The sequence below is a fragment of the Perca flavescens genome, chromosome 1 (assembly GCF_004354835.1).
Source record: "Perca flavescens isolate YP-PL-M2 chromosome 1, PFLA_1.0, whole genome shotgun sequence".
NCBI classification, from domain to species: domain Eukaryota; kingdom Metazoa; phylum Chordata; class Actinopteri; order Perciformes; family Percidae; genus Perca; species Perca flavescens.
Window position 1 is genome coordinate 41042121 of NC_041331.1, and position 18987 is coordinate 41061107.

At 40.4% G+C, this 18987-nt stretch overlaps 1 protein-coding gene across 1 annotated transcript in view; it reads right to left on the reverse strand.

Annotated features, from left to right (window-relative positions):
- LOC114556393 (SH3 and multiple ankyrin repeat domains protein 2) overlaps window positions 1–18987 on the reverse strand; it is a 280188-nt gene that overhangs the window by 21138 nt on the left and 240063 nt on the right. The window contains exons 20-23 of the mRNA XM_028579367.1: window positions 12148–12283; window positions 9247–9327; window positions 884–996; window positions 551–656 (exon numbers count right to left, since the gene is read on the reverse strand). Coding sequence (XP_028435168.1) covers window positions 551–656; window positions 884–996; window positions 9247–9327; window positions 12148–12283 — 436 coding nt within the window. The remainder of the gene's footprint in view (window positions 1–550; window positions 657–883; window positions 997–9246; window positions 9328–12147; window positions 12284–18987) is intronic.

The window sequence follows — 18987 nt, forward strand, 5'->3', positions numbered from 1 at the left end:
GTGTTGCCAGAAGAGTAGCCATGGGGTAGTTATGGGAGCTGTGTACATCAAAAATGTCTAATTATGTCAATTAAAAGACCCAAATGGCTTGCACAAAGTGACATCAAGTTTATCTTGCTGTCACCTTGTAGAAGAGTGAGTCTCTTTATTTGACACACCAGTGTCATCAAACAGGAAGATGCCAAAAGTGCTTTCAATGCAATCATTGCAAAAAAGGCCTTTCGTTTTTTGTTAAAATAATGATGGCATTGCAAATCAAAAGCGCTGTGAGTAACATTAGCCTGCATGACATCCCTCTAGTTCAGCAGTGAGAATGAGGTTTCAGCATAATGCTTAATGACTTCCAATATTATCGCCTCAAACCACACTTTGCTGACTGGATCGTTCTAATTTATCTATAATTAGCTGCAATATTGCTTGAGTACACAGAGCAAGTCCTCTGAGCATTAATAGAATATTACGACTAGCTAAAAGCACAAGGTACTGGACATGGAGTTCATAACTGAGCTGACACTCACACACCCTCCCACACACACAAACTTTATCATACCTATGGACTTTTGCTTTTTCAAAGTGCTCTTTTCAGGTATCCCCAGAAAGGCCCCAGGCACAGTGGGTGGCACCACTGCTACTCCCTGGCGGTCATGATACATGGACTGAAAACAAGAATTTGTTAATGATATACCCAGAAATACACACTCCAACTACGAAATTAATATAACACACTCAAAACCAAAACAAGACCACGACATCTTCAGAAGATGCCATAATATAAACTGTTTAATGAATAATCTAAGTCTTAAAAAGTTAATAATTTAACAGTTGTTTATGTATGTTCCACCTCTGCATGTATTTTTTTTTTTTTTTAGTTTTGGTAACCTACATTCATATCAGCTGCTGTAACCAAACAGCGACTGGATGGGCGTGGTTTGATTGTGGCAATCTTCGTATCAACAGGCGAGGTCTTCTGGGCGTGCGTCATCTCTTCAACCTTGTCTGGAAGATAAAGCCAGCTGTAATTCATGAGGGACAACCTTTGACAATAGCAGGACTGAACTTGCAAAGCCTTAGTTAGTTTCTCGTGGGCCAAACGCAAGCTAATCATTCACAGTGACCATTTCCTCTGTTTCCATTGATTGCGAATGAGACTGAAACAAAAAAAAAAACATTGAAAAACATTTTGGGGGAAGACAGGAGGACTTTGATGAAATGTGTCGGGTGTGTCCAGCCTTGCAAGCCGTGCAAGCTCTTTCCAAACAGCCGACTCAGCAGCATCATCCAACGCTCAAGGTTGTTCCCTTGCTAAACGTAAAATGAACAATGAATGTGAGGTCTGTCAAGTTTGCCGTTATCTTTCTCAGTTTTAGGCTACATCTACACTACTATGTTTTTATTTTTCAAGCGGCATTTTGAGACAAAAAGGGTTCCATCCACGCAAGAGTTTTAGCTCCAGTAGCAAAACTAATCCCCCGTCCATATTAAAACATCTCACAAGCTGAGAATACAGAAAAACAGCGGCGATAAGTAAGAGCAGGGGTTTATTAGCTTGGAGCACCGACGATGTGGAACTGTTACTGAAAGGTATGTAAGCTACCTAACCGATAAGACTGACTGACGTGCGTCATCGTTTCCAAAGGTCTCTGTTTGCGCCCGTCCAGACTACAACGCAACCTCTGAGTTTTCAAACCAAAAACGGGGGCTGCAGTGTTTTTAGGGGCTCGGAAACGCCGGAGTAGTGTGGCCGTGAGGCGTAAATGTAGCAAAAGATATTTGTTTTTAAACCAAAACATTGTAGTGTAAATGTAGCCTTGTTTTTTTTGTTGTTGTTTGGAGCCTGCAACGTGGGAAAGGCGTCAACGGCAAATTTGGCAGACTTGAACTTCCCTCTGGTGTGCGATGATGCCATCAGACAGAGTCCACCTGAAAGGGGTTTGCTCAGAGAAGCTACATGCTAGCCCTGATCTGGCCTCTCACTGTACTGTATGCCCTCCCTGGCTGGCTCTGTCTAGGATGTAGAAAGCTTCCATGCATTAGGGGGAAGGATTACTTAGAGTGACTTGGAAAACAATCCTCTTCTTCTGCGCATCTACACACAGAGGAGAGGAGTGGGGAGGGGAGAGGAAGGGAGGAAAGGGTAAAGGAAAGGAGCGTCAATGACCTTACTACAGTTACAGCTAAAATACACACACACACAAAAACACACACACACACACACACACACACACACACACGCAAAACGGAAGAACATGCACATTTCCTTGCTCTCCCAATTGGATTGCTGCTACAGCATATCAGACAACATGAAACACAGTTGCCCTGGAAACCTATATGAGAGTGAAACATTTCCTGGAATAAACCTCCCACTGTTCAAATACAACACACACACACACACACACACACACACACACACACACACACACACACGAAAGGCACACATAAAGAAAAGAAACAAACCTTTTTAGATCAGCTGAAATGAACAAACACTGACTTACAGCAACAGTGGGTGTTTGTTCCACATATGCACATACACAAACTAGCACACACACACACACACACACACACACACATGTACACACATACGCACACACACACACACACATATATATATATATATATATATATATATATATATATATATATATATATATCACACAAACACACACACAAACACACACACACACACAGGTTTGTGGCACTATCTTTGTGTGGACCCGTCATTGACATAATGCATTCCCTAGCCCCTTACCCTAACCTTAACCATCACAACTAAATGCCTAACCTTAACCCTTACCCTCACCTTAACCATCACAACTAAATGCCTAACCTTAACCCTTACCCTAACCTTAACCGTCACAACTAAATGCCTAACCTTAACCCTTACCCTAACCTTAACCATCACAACTAAATGCCTAACCTTAACCCTTACCCTAACCTTAACCATCACAACTAAATGCCTAACCTTAACCCTTACCCTAACCTTAACCATCACAACTAAATGCCTAACCTTAACCCTTACCCTCACCTTAACCATCACAACTAAATGCCTAACCTTAACCCTTACCCTAACCTTAACCATCACAACTAAATACCTAACCTTAACCCTTACCCTAACCTTAACCGTCACAACTAAATGCCTAACCTTAACCCTTACCCTCACCTTAACCATCACAACTAAATGCCTAACCTTAACCCTTACCCTCACCTTAACCATCACAACTAAATGCCTAACCTTAACCCTTACCCTAACCTTAACCATCACAACTAAATGCTTAACCTTAACCCTTACCCTAACCTTAACCATCACAACTAAATGCCTAACCTTAAACCTTACACTAACCTTAACCATCACAACTAAATGCCTAACCTTAAACCTTACACTAACCTTAACCGTCACAACTAAATGCTTAACCTTAAACCTTACCCTAACCTTAACCATCACAACTAAATGCCTAACCTTAACCCTTACCCTAACCTTAACCATCACAACTAAATGCTTAACCTTTACCCTTACCCTAACCTTAACCATCACAACTAAATGCCTAACCTTAAACCTTACACTAACCTTAACCATCACAACTAAATGCCTAACCTTAAACCTTACACTAACCTTAACCGTCACAACTAAATCCTTAACCTTAAACCTTACTCTAACCTTAACCATCACAACTAAATGCCTAACCTTAACCCTCACTGGCCACCTTAACCATCACAACTAAATGCCTAACCTTAACCCTTACCCTAACCTTAACCATCACAACTAAATACCTAACCTTAACCCTTACCCTAACCTTAACCGTCACAACTAAATGCCTAACCTTAACCCTTACCCTCACCTTAACCATCACAACTAAATGCCTAACCTTAACCCTTACCCTCACCTTAATCATCACAACTAAATGCCTAACCTTAACCCTTACCCTAACCTTAACCATCACAACTAAATGCCTAACCTTAACCCTTACCCTCACCTTAACCATCACAACTAAATGCCTAACCTTAACCCTTACCCTAACCTTAACCATCACAACTAAATGCTTAACCTTAACCCTTACCCTAACCTTAACCATCACAACTAAATGCCTAACCTTAAACCTTACACTAACCTTAACCATCACAACTAAATGCCTAACCTTAAACCTTACACTAACCTTAACCGTCACAACTAAATGCTTAACCTTAACCCTTACCCTAACCTTAACCATCACAACTAAATGCTTAACCTTTACCCTTACCCTAACCTTAACCATCACAACTAAATGCCTAACCTTAAACCTTACACTAACCTTAACCATCACAACTAAATGCCTAACCTTAAACCTTACACTAACCTTAACCGTCACAACTAAATGCTTAACCTTAAACCTTACTCTAACCTTAACCATCACAACTAAATGCCTAACCTTAACCCTTACCGTCACCTTAACCATCACAACTAAATGCCTAACCTTAACCCTTACCCTAACCTTAACCATCACAACTAAATACCTAACCTTAACCCTTACCCTCACCTTAACCGTCACAACTAAATGCCTAACCTTAACCCTTACCCTCACCTTAACCATCACAACTAAATGCCTAACCTTAACCCTTACCCTCACCTTAATCATCACAACTAAATGCCTAACCTTAACCCTTACCCTAACCTTAACCATCACAACTAAATGCCTAACCTTAACCCTTACCCTCACCTTAACCATCACAACTAAATGCCTAACCTTAACCCTTACCCTCACCCTAACCATAACCTAATTCTAACCCTAATCCTAAAACCAAATCTTAACCCTCAAACAGCCCTTTAAACTTGTGGGGTCCAGCATTTTGGCCCCACAAAGCTGTCGGGACCCCACAAGTATACTGGACTCCCGGTTTTTGGACCCCACAAATATAGTTAAACAAGCCTACACAAGCCTCCACACACAGTTAAAATAAGCTGTAATTCCTCATCAAGGGTCTGTTGCTATGTTTCATTGTGTTTGAAGATTGAAATTCAGAAATGAAATAATGTGGGTTTTGCTGCTGTTCGTGTTTAGGAAAAGCTGAGGTGCAGGACTCCTTTTAATCAAAAGTGTATAATGGGACGACTCTGTTAGTATCCACAAAGTGCAATATCGTCTAAACCGAGTCCGAAAGAAGAAGAAACAATAATCTGTGACCGTGAACAAGAGACAGAGGACCTTAGACATCTTTCTGTTTAACATCGGTACAACATTAAACCATGCAGGAACAACATTCAGAACACAACAATGTTCAAAACAGCTGTAGTCAATAACACATTGTAAACCATGCAAATCCACTACGGGTGTAACACCATTCGGTTTGCATGTCAGACAAATCAAACCGTTATAGAAAAAAATCAAATCAAGTGTCAACAGTGTTAGTTAACCACAGTGAGGTGGGGTGAGGAAGGTATGTGACATAAATCATAAGTCATCGCAAATACTGGATCAGAATTAAACATGCCTACAGTGACTTACCACCTTTCTTTTTCCTTAGAGTGGCTTTGGAGGGGGGGGGGGCGACAGAAACAGATTTTGGAATCTTTAAAGCACCAAAACAGACTTAATGCTTCTCACAAGACGAGCAAAAACGCACTTGTGTTGTAGCTTTGTTTAATATTTGCAACAAAAAAAGGTCTTGAGTCAGTGTATTTTTCATCTCTTTAGATTTGCCTTACTGCAGCAGATGCTGTTTGCATCCCCAAATTTACATTCAGATATTAAAACACGAATGCACTTTAGACGACACTTTGCTACCAAGCACAACTACTGCTACTATAAACGTATAAAATGAAGAATGAAATGCAAATGTGTCAAATAAGCAGCTCCGGAGGAAACATGCTGGCCAGAGGGATTTTTCTGTCAGCAATTTCCTGCAATAGAAGCAGACTCCCTCTCCTGTCATTCATTTATTCATTCACCTTTTTTTTTTATGTTTTTGTTTTTTTTATCTCTCCGCCTGCTCTTTGGAACACCTTTGACACAAAGCTGCAATTACTAATGACCGAGCCTAGGGTTGGTTAGCTAATCGTGAAGAGCGTGATTAATCGATTGTGCAGTATTTAGTTGATTGTTTGGTGTAACATTTGGTTGAACATCTTTGATTCCTCTATTTATTATTATATTTACTGATAAATGCTGGAATCATGTCAAATATCACAGATTGTTAACAGATATGTCATATTTTTAGGGGATTTTATTTGTTATGACTTTATTTAAAGTGATATTTGTGATAAATGATCTATGTTTGACTATTCAATGTTCCACGCTTATTAAAAGAAAAATACGTATTGCTGATTTCATCTGTTATATAGTGAATATTGAAATTTAGCTTAAAAAATTTTTAAATTGCAAATCCATTTGTAATTGCAATATCTGGCAGAAAAATCACAATTAGATTTTTTCCCCAAATCATCCTAATATATAGATAGATATGCTGTACTCCCAGTTACAGTTTTTGACGTCACACACACATAAACAACAATGGCGACCACCTGTCGATGCTGTACAGACGCTGGTGATTAACGGTGAGAATAAATAGACATAAATAGGCAACGTAAAGTAATTCCGCACATTGTAATAAAAAGAATACACATACGATTGTGTACTACTACAAGTTTTGTTTATTAAATGAAGCCCAAAATATGTCGCCAACTAGAAATCGCTAGCATCAGCTAGTGCTAGCTAATGTCAGCGTTAGCTGCCTGGAACGCTACCAAGTTGTGAGTCGTGAGTAAGTCGTAACTTACGGGCTAAAAATTGTGTCTGCAATGCAGCAATACATAGATAAATAGATAAATAGATAGATAGATAGATAGACTTCATTAATCCCAAATTGGGAAATTACTCTGTTACAAGCAGCAAGTATCAAGTTACCAAGGACATACACACATACTCACTCACACACAAACCAAAAATACAAGAAATATACTACAAATATTAAATAAGATAAAAAAAAAAGGTATAGTTAAACAGGGAGGTCCGAGCTATCTGTCGTCTCTGCTGTGCTTATTTTCTGTCCGGTGTTGCCTTGCTAGCGTCTCTGATAAAACAAATCTAGCGTTGGGAACAGCAACATGTCCCCGCAGGTCGGACAGACTGCTAGTTTGGGTGGTGACGTTTTCTTTAGTCTGTGGCCCAACAGGTACATTAGCTCTCCTAGCTAACGTTGCGATTCCGTCCATGATTCTGTTATCACAGAAACTACTGGGCTCTACATCAACGCTGCCATCAGTCTGTGACTGGCCCCCAGCCGGGCCCTCGTCGAAAATAAAGACACTTGCCACCGGACTAACAAACCTTTCTGGGGGAAACACTGCTCTATCCAACATACTTTCTCCCTCCCATCCTGCCCTTCCTTCCTTCCTTCCTTCCTTCCTTCCTTCCTTCCTTCCTTCCTTCCCCCTACGGGCCTGTTCAGCACCGATGTGGCCTCTCCCATGTCTCCTTTCGGTTCATGTGTCTCAGAAACGCTGACTGCCCTGTCTGTCAGGAGGTATTAGGACGACACAGCACTTTTCAATGCAACACACAGAGGTTCCCGTGAAGTGGTACACACCACACACACACACACACACACACACACACACACACACACATATAAAACTAGTTAATACTAGCATACTAATGTCATGTGTCTGAGCTGTTGGAAGCCACAGCGACAGCTCATGGGTGCGTTTGTCGTTAGAAGCGAGTCCTTCATGCATGATGTGAAAGGACGGCAGGAAATGCGAGACGAAAAACACTTTTCTTCTTTTTTTAACCCTCCTGTTGTCCTCCGGTCAAATTTCTTTGTGTATCAGAAATTTGGGTTTCTTTTAACCAAATTGTCAAAAAAATACGATGCTCTTCACAAGTAAAATAAATTAAATGATCATTTCAATTTTATAGTATTTGAAAAAAATTGATAAAAGAATGTTGAAAAAAGTGACAAAAATGTTGGGAAAAGTGATAAAAAAACAGAAAAACATGACACAAAAAAAATCTGGAAAAGTGACAAAAGTGTCGAAAAACCAAAATGTTTAAATTTTAAATTGTGACCAAAAAAGACCCAAAAAGTTGCACGGTCAACAGGAAGACAACATCAAGGGTTGAAAGGCAAACCAAAGCAAAATCTTTAAATGATGGAAACTTAAATTGCACAGCCAGAACAAAAGCTGCATTCAGACGCTGTGAGCCGGACAGATGTTGCAGTTAAGCAGAGCAGATGTTGAAGGCAGGGTTCAACAATAAGGGTTGCCCGATGGCCCGGGGCAAGTTAATATAACAACCAGGGCTTTAAATGAACTTTTTTGATCACCAGCCAACACAGCTAGTACATTTTTCAAAGTTACCAGGCAATCAGATTTTCCATTAGCCATGTTTTTTTTTTTTTTAATCCTAACTAACTTTAGTTTAATTAGATTTAATAGATAGATAGAGAATTTATAATTTTGTTTGGCTCATTTCCGTTCGTCTTCTCCGTTTCGTTTAATCACTAGGCACGTAGCTAACGGTTCTCTGACACGTCACCACTTAGTGTTCATGGGAAATGTAGGATTAGTACCACAAGCAGTGTGTAAAGCATTGGCGATTTTAGACCCTTTTTAGGGGGACTCAAGCCCCAGCATAGTGTTAATAGTGTCAAAAAGCGTTAGCTGATGTTGTTCAGTAGGTAGCTCAGAGATAATCGGCTAATGACATTTTTGAGTTAGCATGTGTCAATTTAAAGCCCGGGTAACAACCCACATGCCCGTACGGGCATCATTAATGACGTTTTTGGTCTGTTGCCCTGTCGGAGAACGCTTGTTGAAGGATATGATTTGCGTGTGCCGTTGGCTGAGCAAGAATTGAGTTGGTTTTGACGCTTTCAACAGTTTTGAAATTTTTGGACATTTCTTTCAATTTTTTTTTATGTGTGTTTTGTTTAGCCTTTCTAACAATATTTTTTTGCCGCTTTTGATGGGTTTTTTAAACTTTTTTTTTTTTTTTTTTTTTTAACACTTCTGACTGTTAAAAAAAATTGTATAGGGGCCAATAAAAAAATGGACTTTGGGCAAGTAGAATTTCTTGCCTGACCGGACAAGTGAAAAAAAAAACCTTAACGTTGAACCTTGAACAGGTTACGCAGCAATAACTGCTTACCTTTATCCACTATTGAGAGATCAACCAATCAATGAGAAGAAGGAAGAGGAAGAAAAAGAGAGAGACGCTGTTAGACACAGACTTCCCGAAGACATTGGGAGAAAAAGGGATAGCGGGACGCTCTTACCAAGTTCCTCCAGTTCAGAGGTCATGGACTTGGAGCGCATGGACAGGGCGGTGGTCGGGGCTCTCTTTGGAGGCGGAGGGGCTAGGGGAGACAGAGAGACTTAAATACATACATCAAATTAGGGTTCAATCACAAACAGAAAAGTAGGACAGAGGAAGCTTGTTCACTAACTAACAATGACTTATTAGTAGTAGTTTTTATTCAGTCATCATAAAAACAATAATTATATACTTATCACAGTGTAAACTCAAACAGCAAAAGCTTATATATGCCCTATTTTCTTATCCATTAAATCCATTAAATCTACATTTGTAACCCTCAAAAATAGCATTAGGCTGTGTTCACACTTGGCGTCCTTTTTTAAGCTGCCAGTGTCTGTTTTACTGTTTTACGGAGTAAACCGTGTTTTAAAAAAAAGGCGCTTTTTAAAAGGAGTGTCTTTTTGAAGTTGAAAAAAGTTCACCTTTTCTGAAAAAAAAAAAAAAAAAAAAAAAAAAACGCCCTACGTAGGTGCTTTTTTGACAGCCGACGACTGACAAGCGGAGTAGTGAGTAGCAGCAGTCGCTGGTTTTATAGCAACAAAAGACGCTCGCGGCTGCTTTTTGGAATTAAAACGCTGCCAGCTTTTTTTTTTCAACACAAAAGCGCCCTAGTCAACTTTTTCTTGTAAAAAAAAGTGTGAACATAGCCTTACAAACCATTTTCTTAAAAACCAATACCCCCCCGTGATTTCCGCCTATGAGTGAGAGATTTAGTTCTGATAATCTAACAAGCTATAATCATGCTGCATTTACTAAAACTGACTTTAGACATTCGGCAGCTTAATATGAAATATATGAACTTCTGCTTCTGTGCTATTTTTGTTTGTATTGCGAACACGGACTAAGTTAGATTTCTCGCTGCCTCTGAAGAATGTAATTACATAACACATCATTAGTCAGCATGCTGCTTCACTGCAGTCTCAGGAGGTAAAGCTGTTAGCAGATCCACACAGCAGAAGGTCTCTCACACCATTTTACTCCAGCGGTGTCCTGCTTGCTCTGTACCTGAAGCTTCTTATTACTATTTTATTTTCTAATCCATCATTTATGTATTGGGGGACAATGCTGAACACTAACCCCGTGACGCCTGAATTTATTCACAATTATATGAAAAAATGTATTAAGTGTGTTTTTGGATCCAAGCTGATGCTAAATTAAGTTGAGATTGTTAATTTGTCTATAGCATATAGAATAGATATAAATTTAGGTATGATTCAAATTAGCGAGAACAGGCATTCATGGTAAAATTCTTTACAAAATGGTACAATTAATAAAACACATTTTCCTATCTCAGATATGTAGATTTTATTCAGGTCACAAAGTAATTGACAAATAAATGAATCTTGACAACAGCAAGAAAGAAAACACTCTCCTACTCCCTAACATTGACAGTAGTCTTTTTAGGGTTAGGGTTAGGGTTAATTTCGCTTCCGTGAACTGGATGTAGTTCCCACTCCGACCGGTCCTACGAGAAACCAGTGCGTGCAAAAGGTTCCTAGGTATGTATCGAATGTAAACAAACCGGCATTGGGGGAATACACACGCTATCTCGCCTGCAGTCGGAATGGAAGGGGTTTGATGCTAATTAGCAACAGCTGGCGTTAAGGGGCTAAACACCACCGTCAGTCATTCATAAGATCCTATCCTTGCTATCGCTATAGCCACCAGACTCCATGAAACAAAAAACTATGAAAAGCCGTTTTGGGTTGTCTTTCCACTTTTCCAACAATCACAACTCTAGTTTTGGTTAAAATTAACACATAGTTTACCGATTTACATGTGAAAAGCTCTATCTCTGTCAGGGTCCATTCCATAATGTTGTCAGACACTTATAACTAGGGCATGAAGTTAACTTTTTTTACCACCAGCCACTTTGGCACCTGCTTACCGATAGTTACGCATCTGAATCACTCAATTCTCATTGGGTACCCAAAAAAAGTGGCAGGTAGATTGACAGTGTTACCCGCCAATTGCAAAATTTACCCGCATTTGGCGGGTGGGCGGGTGTTAATTTCATGCCCTGCTTATAACAATATGAGCCTGTCAGTGGCAAAAACAGCACTTTCAGTGGACGAAATTGACAATGCACATTTGCCATATAGAATTACATTGCTGCCCAGTTCACAGTTGCCGGTCATAGCGTGCTTTCTTTTGGAAGGCTGGCTGACTCCTGCCAAAAATCGGCACATACTGGCTTATTAATTAACCTGTCACTAAACAGAAGTGACGTGGTGGCTGGCGTTCTGGTGTGTCTGCGTCAGTCTATGTAGCTGCAGCTTCACAAAAATGTTTCCAAAACTGAATAAATACCACACATATTAACACAAAACTGCTTTGCTAGCTCAATCTAGTTATATCCAATATATCTGCTGAAAAAAATAATTTTTCTATCTAAAGATTTAGCTCCTATACGTCCACGAACCTCAAGCAACAGAGACTATTTCTGGTCCGAGTTTAGTCAGCTAGCCAACTTAAGCTAACGTTAGCTTTGTAGAGATTGTGGGATTCCCCAAACTGAATAAACACCAAACTTCTATGCTAGCTCAATCTTGTTATAATTAAGAAATCCGCTGAAAAAAATTACTTTTCTGTTAACAGACTTATCTCCTGTACGTCCGTGAACTTGACATGTAGCAGCTATTTTTAACATTGCGCCGTGTCACCGGCACAGCTAATGTTATCTGAACCAAAAGTTTCCAGTAGTGTTAACTCCAGAGCGTTGGAAAACAGAAACAGAGCTTCTGTGTGTTCCACTGTGGTTCCTGATTTATTTTCATGAATACAAATGTTTAAAAAATGTCTAGTTGACCAATCAGATTGCCTGGCCGGATCTACTTGTCGTAGAATCTACAGGTTGTACCTTTTTTGCGTGCCGTGTCGTCGGGGTCCAGATTCCGGCTCACTGTCACCACCTTGATCAGGAGCCGGTTGCCTCCCTGGCGGATCATGTTGACCACCTGTCTGTGGCCCACCTTCACCACATTCTCCTGGTTCACCTGACACAAAACACACACAACAGCGGAGTCATTAATGGGTGGCAAATCCTTAAGCACTTCTAGACATCTTCACATTTGTAGAAACGTTGGGAACAATGTTCTTGCCCTGCTGTATCATTTGACAACTTTCTGAGCAACAAAATAAAACCATGCGTGGTGAAATTTCCAGCTTACGAACTTATGTTATGTCTTGCATTGCCAGACCTTCCTCCACAGCGCTGCGTAGGAAGGTCTGGCTAGTCCACACAGCATTCTGTGATGAGAGAAAAACGTGCTCTGGTTTATTGGTATTTCTTTACACCAATCACAATTGTTTTGCGCGTGCTTAGTGCCGGATGGAGCCACTGCGCCTCTGCAAAATAGCCTCGGGAAGGAACTTGTTTTGGTGGGACGTGTGTACGTTCAAAAAGTTGTTTTAGTCGTGCAACAGAAAACTCTGATTGGACAGATAGTCTAGCTAGCTGTCTGGATTTACCCTGCAGAGATCTGAGGAGCAGTTAACCATAGTCCTCAGAAATCCACCGGAGGTCAGAACGGCAACACAAAGAAAGAGGAAGGTAACGGCCGTAAAGAAGGATCCATGAGTTTAAATACTCCTTTGGGAAGACAGGAACTTCAGAGAGTTGGGACAGGACGACACGATACCACACCATAGTTAAACTGTATTGCCTGCCTAAGTTCTTCAATTCCTCAATTCAGATTCCATTAAGTGTCCCGAACCTTCTTCACGTATGTAAAATGAGTTGTGCTTTTCCTAAGTTTTCCCCTTAACACCATAGAGCTGGCCCGATACCATTTTTTGCTTCCTGATACAGATTGTGATACCTGAACTTGCGTATCGGCCGATACCGAGTACTGATCCGATACCAGTGTGTCATATATTTCATTATGTTTTAACAGCTGTATACTACTATCCCTGTATGGATGTGATATGATTCTATCTCTGTTGTCGGTCTGGCTCAGGTTAAACTCTTTGTGAAACATGAACAAACACAAACAATGAATGCCACAGAACTTTCTTTTATTCTCCAGTTTGACAGTCAGTTATAATGGAAAAAGAAAATAAACAAACTACTTTAACGTAGGTTTTCTTTAGGGGCTTTATTACGTGGTATCGAATCGGTGCATAAACTCCAGTATTTCCTGATACCGATACCAGCCTTTTAGGCAGGATCGGAGGCGATACCGATACTGGTATCGGAACATCTCTACACCATTTGCCATGATTTCATATTCTACATCTTTAAAGTCCAGACTCAAAGGCTGACTGACTTATAAGCACATTTCTGGTAAACACAAGATTTAAAGTGGTGCTTTTGCAAGATTCTTTGTGGAGGAACTCCATTTTACTGATCTGTCGATTAAATCAACTAATCAATTAGTTGACAAAGTCATATGAGTGATAGTCAAATAAGAATTTCTTTAATCGAGGACAGCCCTACTGATCATGTCCACTTGTCTGATTTACCAGAAAAAGCTACAGGTGAGCAAAAAAACCTAGACATTGAGCGTATAATTATGAGTTTATCAACGTCAGAATGTCAGATATAAAAGATTTTTCAAGGCTTTATTAGGATACTTAGTTTGGTGTTGACATTTTTTCTTATTAGAATGGCTGCAGTCAGAGCCTCGCTATCAACGTTTATGCAAGAAAAAACATCTCTGAAAAACAAATTCAAAGCAACAATCCTTAAAGGTGCCCTGCCACACAAAACCTTTTTCATTTGTATTTTTTGAAATATGTCAGGTCCATATGTGTTTGTGTTATGTGGTGAATGTGAAAATGAACTGCTACCTCCTCTGTCAGCTCTGGCCACTGAAAAGAAATAAGCAGAGAAATCAGGCCAATTACAAAAGCTGGTCAGTCTGACATCATGTTGCCTGAGCTCATTACTATTCATGAGCTCGCCAGGCTCTCATTGGCTAGCTGTTAGCCAATCAGATTCAAATAGCTTAGCTTGTTGAATATTAATGAGAACTGGCACAAATCGAGCTGAGCCTTCCTGCAGGCTTTCTATACCAAACTAGAATGGCTTGAAACAAGGTAACCAAGGCATTTATTCCACAGAAAAATGTTACAGAGTCCATGGTAGAACTTCAGACATTACCACAAAGTAGTGAAATATGTGTGGCAGGGCAACTTTAACGTTTATGGCAGCTAGCAGCAAAACACCAGTTACACAGAATGTGCAGCAGCAAAGACGTTGAAAGCGTTGCGGCAGATGCTCTTTATCACTTTAAGCCTGTGGTGGCTTCATGCTGGGACTGGTGCTATTTCCAGGTAGACAGCTCATCAAAGTGACTGACAAATGATGAGGCAGGAACTTTATCATCCACGGGGGTAGAAGAGGGATGGACTAACATTATATTTCAATGTGAAAAAGTGTCTCAATTACACACAAAGCACTAACTATGTTTGCAGCATGTGTACAAATATCCCAAAGTCGGGCACTCCCAGGGCTGGGCATTATATCGATATCAATAGAGTCGAGATATTGTCTTAAATTTAAGATATCATAGTATAATGCAAGTGTTGTCTTTTCCTGGTTTTACAGGCCACATACAGTAAAGTGATATAATTTTTAGAACTTACCAGGCTCTTCTAGCGGGACGAGGATCAGTGTCCAATATGTACCTACCCTTTCCGTTTCAGTCTTACTAATGATGTCGTGTTGTGTTAAATTGCTGTCGTGTTGGGGCGAATTTCTGTCGTGTTGGGGCGGATTTCTGTCGTGTTGTGGGATTTGCTGTCGTGGTTTGCACTTCAGGGCCACCGTAACATAAGGTCCATTGTAGGGTAAAAAAAAATTTAAAAAAAATAAAAAAATCTAAGCAAAGGGAGGGGGGAAATATTCCAGAATTTCCGTGATTGAAGTCATACATTTACGAGAAAAAACTTCTCTGAGATTAAAGTAACAAAGTTACGATTAAAGAAAAAATCATTGTTCCTCATAATTTTGTGACTTTAATCTCAGAGAATTTCCAAGTTTTTTCTTTCAAATATGTCATTTTTTTTCTCGAATAGTACCCCCCTCCCCCAGGTCCGCCATTTATTGATTTTTTGAATACAATGGCCATTATACGATGACGTACTAATCAGCAACAATTTTGATCTTTTACGTAATTTTTCAGGCAGAAATGCCATCTAGTTGCAGCTTCTCAATTTTTAAGGATTTTAGGTTTTCTTTTTTTTCTTTGACGGGAATACACTTCTAATCTAATCTTCGTGATTTGGACTGTTGGTTGGACATCACTAGAATCCAATTTTGTTTTCTCTTAAGGGGAAACGTTGTGACTTTCCTTCGATCCAAACTGCAGACACTTGCTCACAGCACTAAGTAGACTTCAAGGAAAAGGCTGAACAACTCATTTTTAAACCTGAGCATGATTATGCAAATGTGGGGGTGGGGTGTTATCGCTTTTCTTCATGTCCTGCTGCCAATCTTCATAATTGCAATATTCATGTTGTTGGCAGCGGAGGGAGCGACGGCCGCTGCCCTCACAGTCAGTCTTCAAAGACAATCAGAACAAGTTGGTTTGTGGCCCAAAAAATCCGATCCGGTTATGATTAGAGACTTTTTGATTTATTGGAGCCCTGCTCTTGTGTGTTTTGCGTCCATATGTGTTTGTCTTTGTGTGTGTGTGTTGTGTGTGTGTTGTGTGTTAGAGGACGTAGACGCCAGCGTGCCACATACAGCTCATCTAGACCTGCAACGCCAACTGTTTTGATAATTGGTCAATCGTGAAAATTATTTTTAATGCAAAAATGGCAGAAAAAGCTGTTCCAGTTCTGACATCTGGAGACTTCCTGCTCTTTTCTGTCCTTATATCATATTAAGCTGTCCTCATATCATATTAAACTAAATGTCTTAAGGTTTTGGACGGACAAAACAAGACATTTAAAGACATCAGCTTAGACTGTGATGACATTTTTCTCTGTTTTCTGACATTTTATAGACTAAACGGGGCTAAAATGTGTCAAACTATACTGCATTAAGTATTGTGGTGCTACAGAGACGTCCTGGCCTACAAGTCGTATCCTACAGACTAAAGAACAGATCCTCGCAAAAATCTGTTTTATTTTTAAATATATATTTCAATGAGAATGAGAAGAATGATACAAAAATGACCATTCACTCCAATATCGTGAATCATATCGCAATATCAGTCAAAAATAAACGCAATGAAATATTTTCCTCATATCGTGCAGCCCTACGATGAAGTTGGTACCCAAAACACTCATATATCAGATCATCTGTAAACACAAACACAAACACACACACACACACAAACACACACACACACACACACACATTTAATACTTTCTCTTTCAAACACATGCATGCCCACATTGATGGTTTTTGATCTCATTACAGCTCGTCTAATTTAATCTGAGCCCTGCTGGCCTGCTCCTCTCCTCTCCTCCCATCTCCGCTCCGCCCCTCCTCTCTTCTTCCAGACAAGTAGTGGAGGAGGGGTCAGATGAATGGATGAAAGAGAAACTGGCCTGGAGCGACACCGACGAGTGATGGATGGGACGAGGGAGAGAAAGCTAAAGTGGTGGATGAGGGAAAATGTAGGGGATGATGGAGAGGGAGAGGCGAGGACAAGTGATGAAGACAGAGAGGGGGACACAGACGCTCTCCAGGGAGAGTCTCTCTCTCTCTCTCTGGGTTTTAATCTAACAAACGCTGCTCGGTCAGCACCAGGGCGGACATTTTGGTAATTAGAGAGAAATACTGCAACAGCTGTTTCACCATGACCTTGTGTTTCCTCCGTTGTGCTCCATCACATACACTGAGGTTCCCTAATACACTTCTAGTACACACACACACACACACACACACACACACTCTCTCTCTATAGGGGTGGCCTTATGTAACCTGCTCTGTCTTTCCACGCTATTATGTAACTATGCTTGAAGGATGGATACACACACACGCACGCGCACACACACAGACACCAAAATCCCAGTAAAGAGCGTGTTATAAAATTGAGAGACTTGTTTCAAGACATGGTGAGCATGTTTAGATTTAGGAGTTGAGTTCATATCTCAATGCTTTTGTTATACATACAGTATTTCTAGAGCTGCGAAGATGAATATCGATTAGTTGTCAACCTTTAAGTTAAGCCAGCCAGCCAGCCAGCACCTCACTGGATTGGCATCATGCATGGCCGTAACGGTACTATCTTTAACTTTACCAAATAAAGACTATTAGCTAGCAGCTTAATCCTGACAAAACACCATAGTGAATTTCAGCCTGAAATTGAAACTCGAATACCTACCCAATGAAGGAATATTTGAATATTTGGATCCAGCCCTATTAGCCAGTAATTATATGGAAATAGGTTTAAAGAGAAAAACATAATTCAACGGAATGGAACTCTAGACGACGCTGTTAAGGTGGAAAAACAATGCGTCGGCTATCAGTTGCACACAGACGTATAGTGATATCAAGCTTCCACAGTTATTAACGCCTGTGTGAATGTAGCCTTTAAAAACTGACACACATACGTGTGTGTGTGATTTATTGGGTGTGTAAGAAAGTGAGTGAGTGAGTGGTGCATCGTTGGTCTGGCTGGAGTACAAAAAAATAGACAGCTTTAAACTAACATATTTACGGCTGAACATTACAGTTAAATCAATACTATACAAACACACACAGACAGACAGACACACACATGCACGCACGCACGCACGCACACACGTAAACATGTATATATGGATGCAGAACACACGAGGAGATCAGGGCTCCCATCCCATGTGGATGTAAGAGCAGGGCTTCTGTCACATCAAACAGAAGGGCCTATTCAAAAGCCATTACCATTATCATAACCATTCCAAAAGTTCCACACCGTTAAGCATCATCCGGCCCATTTAGCCAAACACGACCTGAATCTAGCCCATCACTCAGTCCAATCTCATCCGATGCAAACAGTCCCGACTCATTCCCCGACAGCCGCTAATCTGATTAACCAATTGTAATCTGAGCCATTCAGGCGTGCGCTATGATGACACGCTGCTAATCCCGGCTGCGGGGGCAGGGAGGGGGTTAACAGCTGATCCCTCTTCAGGAATATAAACAGAGACGAGTAATCACACATAACTCAAACTACAGGACCACACGCCGGAGCAACCTCCTCAGGAGAGAGTCGTGATGCAGCTCCCCCCCTCCTCCCTTCTACGAAAGACATCTCGACAGGCTGGAACTGGGCTGAATTTCAAAAGTATTTCAGTGAGTGGTGCCCTGGTAGCTCACCTGGTAGAGCGTGCGCCCCATGTACCAAGGCTTGGTCCTTCCCGCAGCGGCCCAGCGTTCGATTCCAACCTTTGGCCCTTTGCTGCATGTCTCCCCCCTCTCTCTCTCCCCTCTATCATGTCTACAACTGTCCTATCAATTAAAGGCCAAAACGCTTACTGGTATCAGATCAGTGAACCCCTTGTTATTTAACAGTACTACAGGGTTTCAAAAATAATCAATAATCATTAAATAGTTTCAATCATGTTCCTGCTTTTCTCTGTTGTTTATGACAATTAACTGAAGGTTTGCCAATCACAAAGAAAAATTAAGGAAAAAAAAGTAAAGATTAAAAAAAAAACAGATATAAGAGACAAGACAAATAAGATATTTAAAAAGAAATCTAAAATAATGCTACATAAATAGCAGGGGTGTCACGATTCCATTACATTTTCGATTTTAACA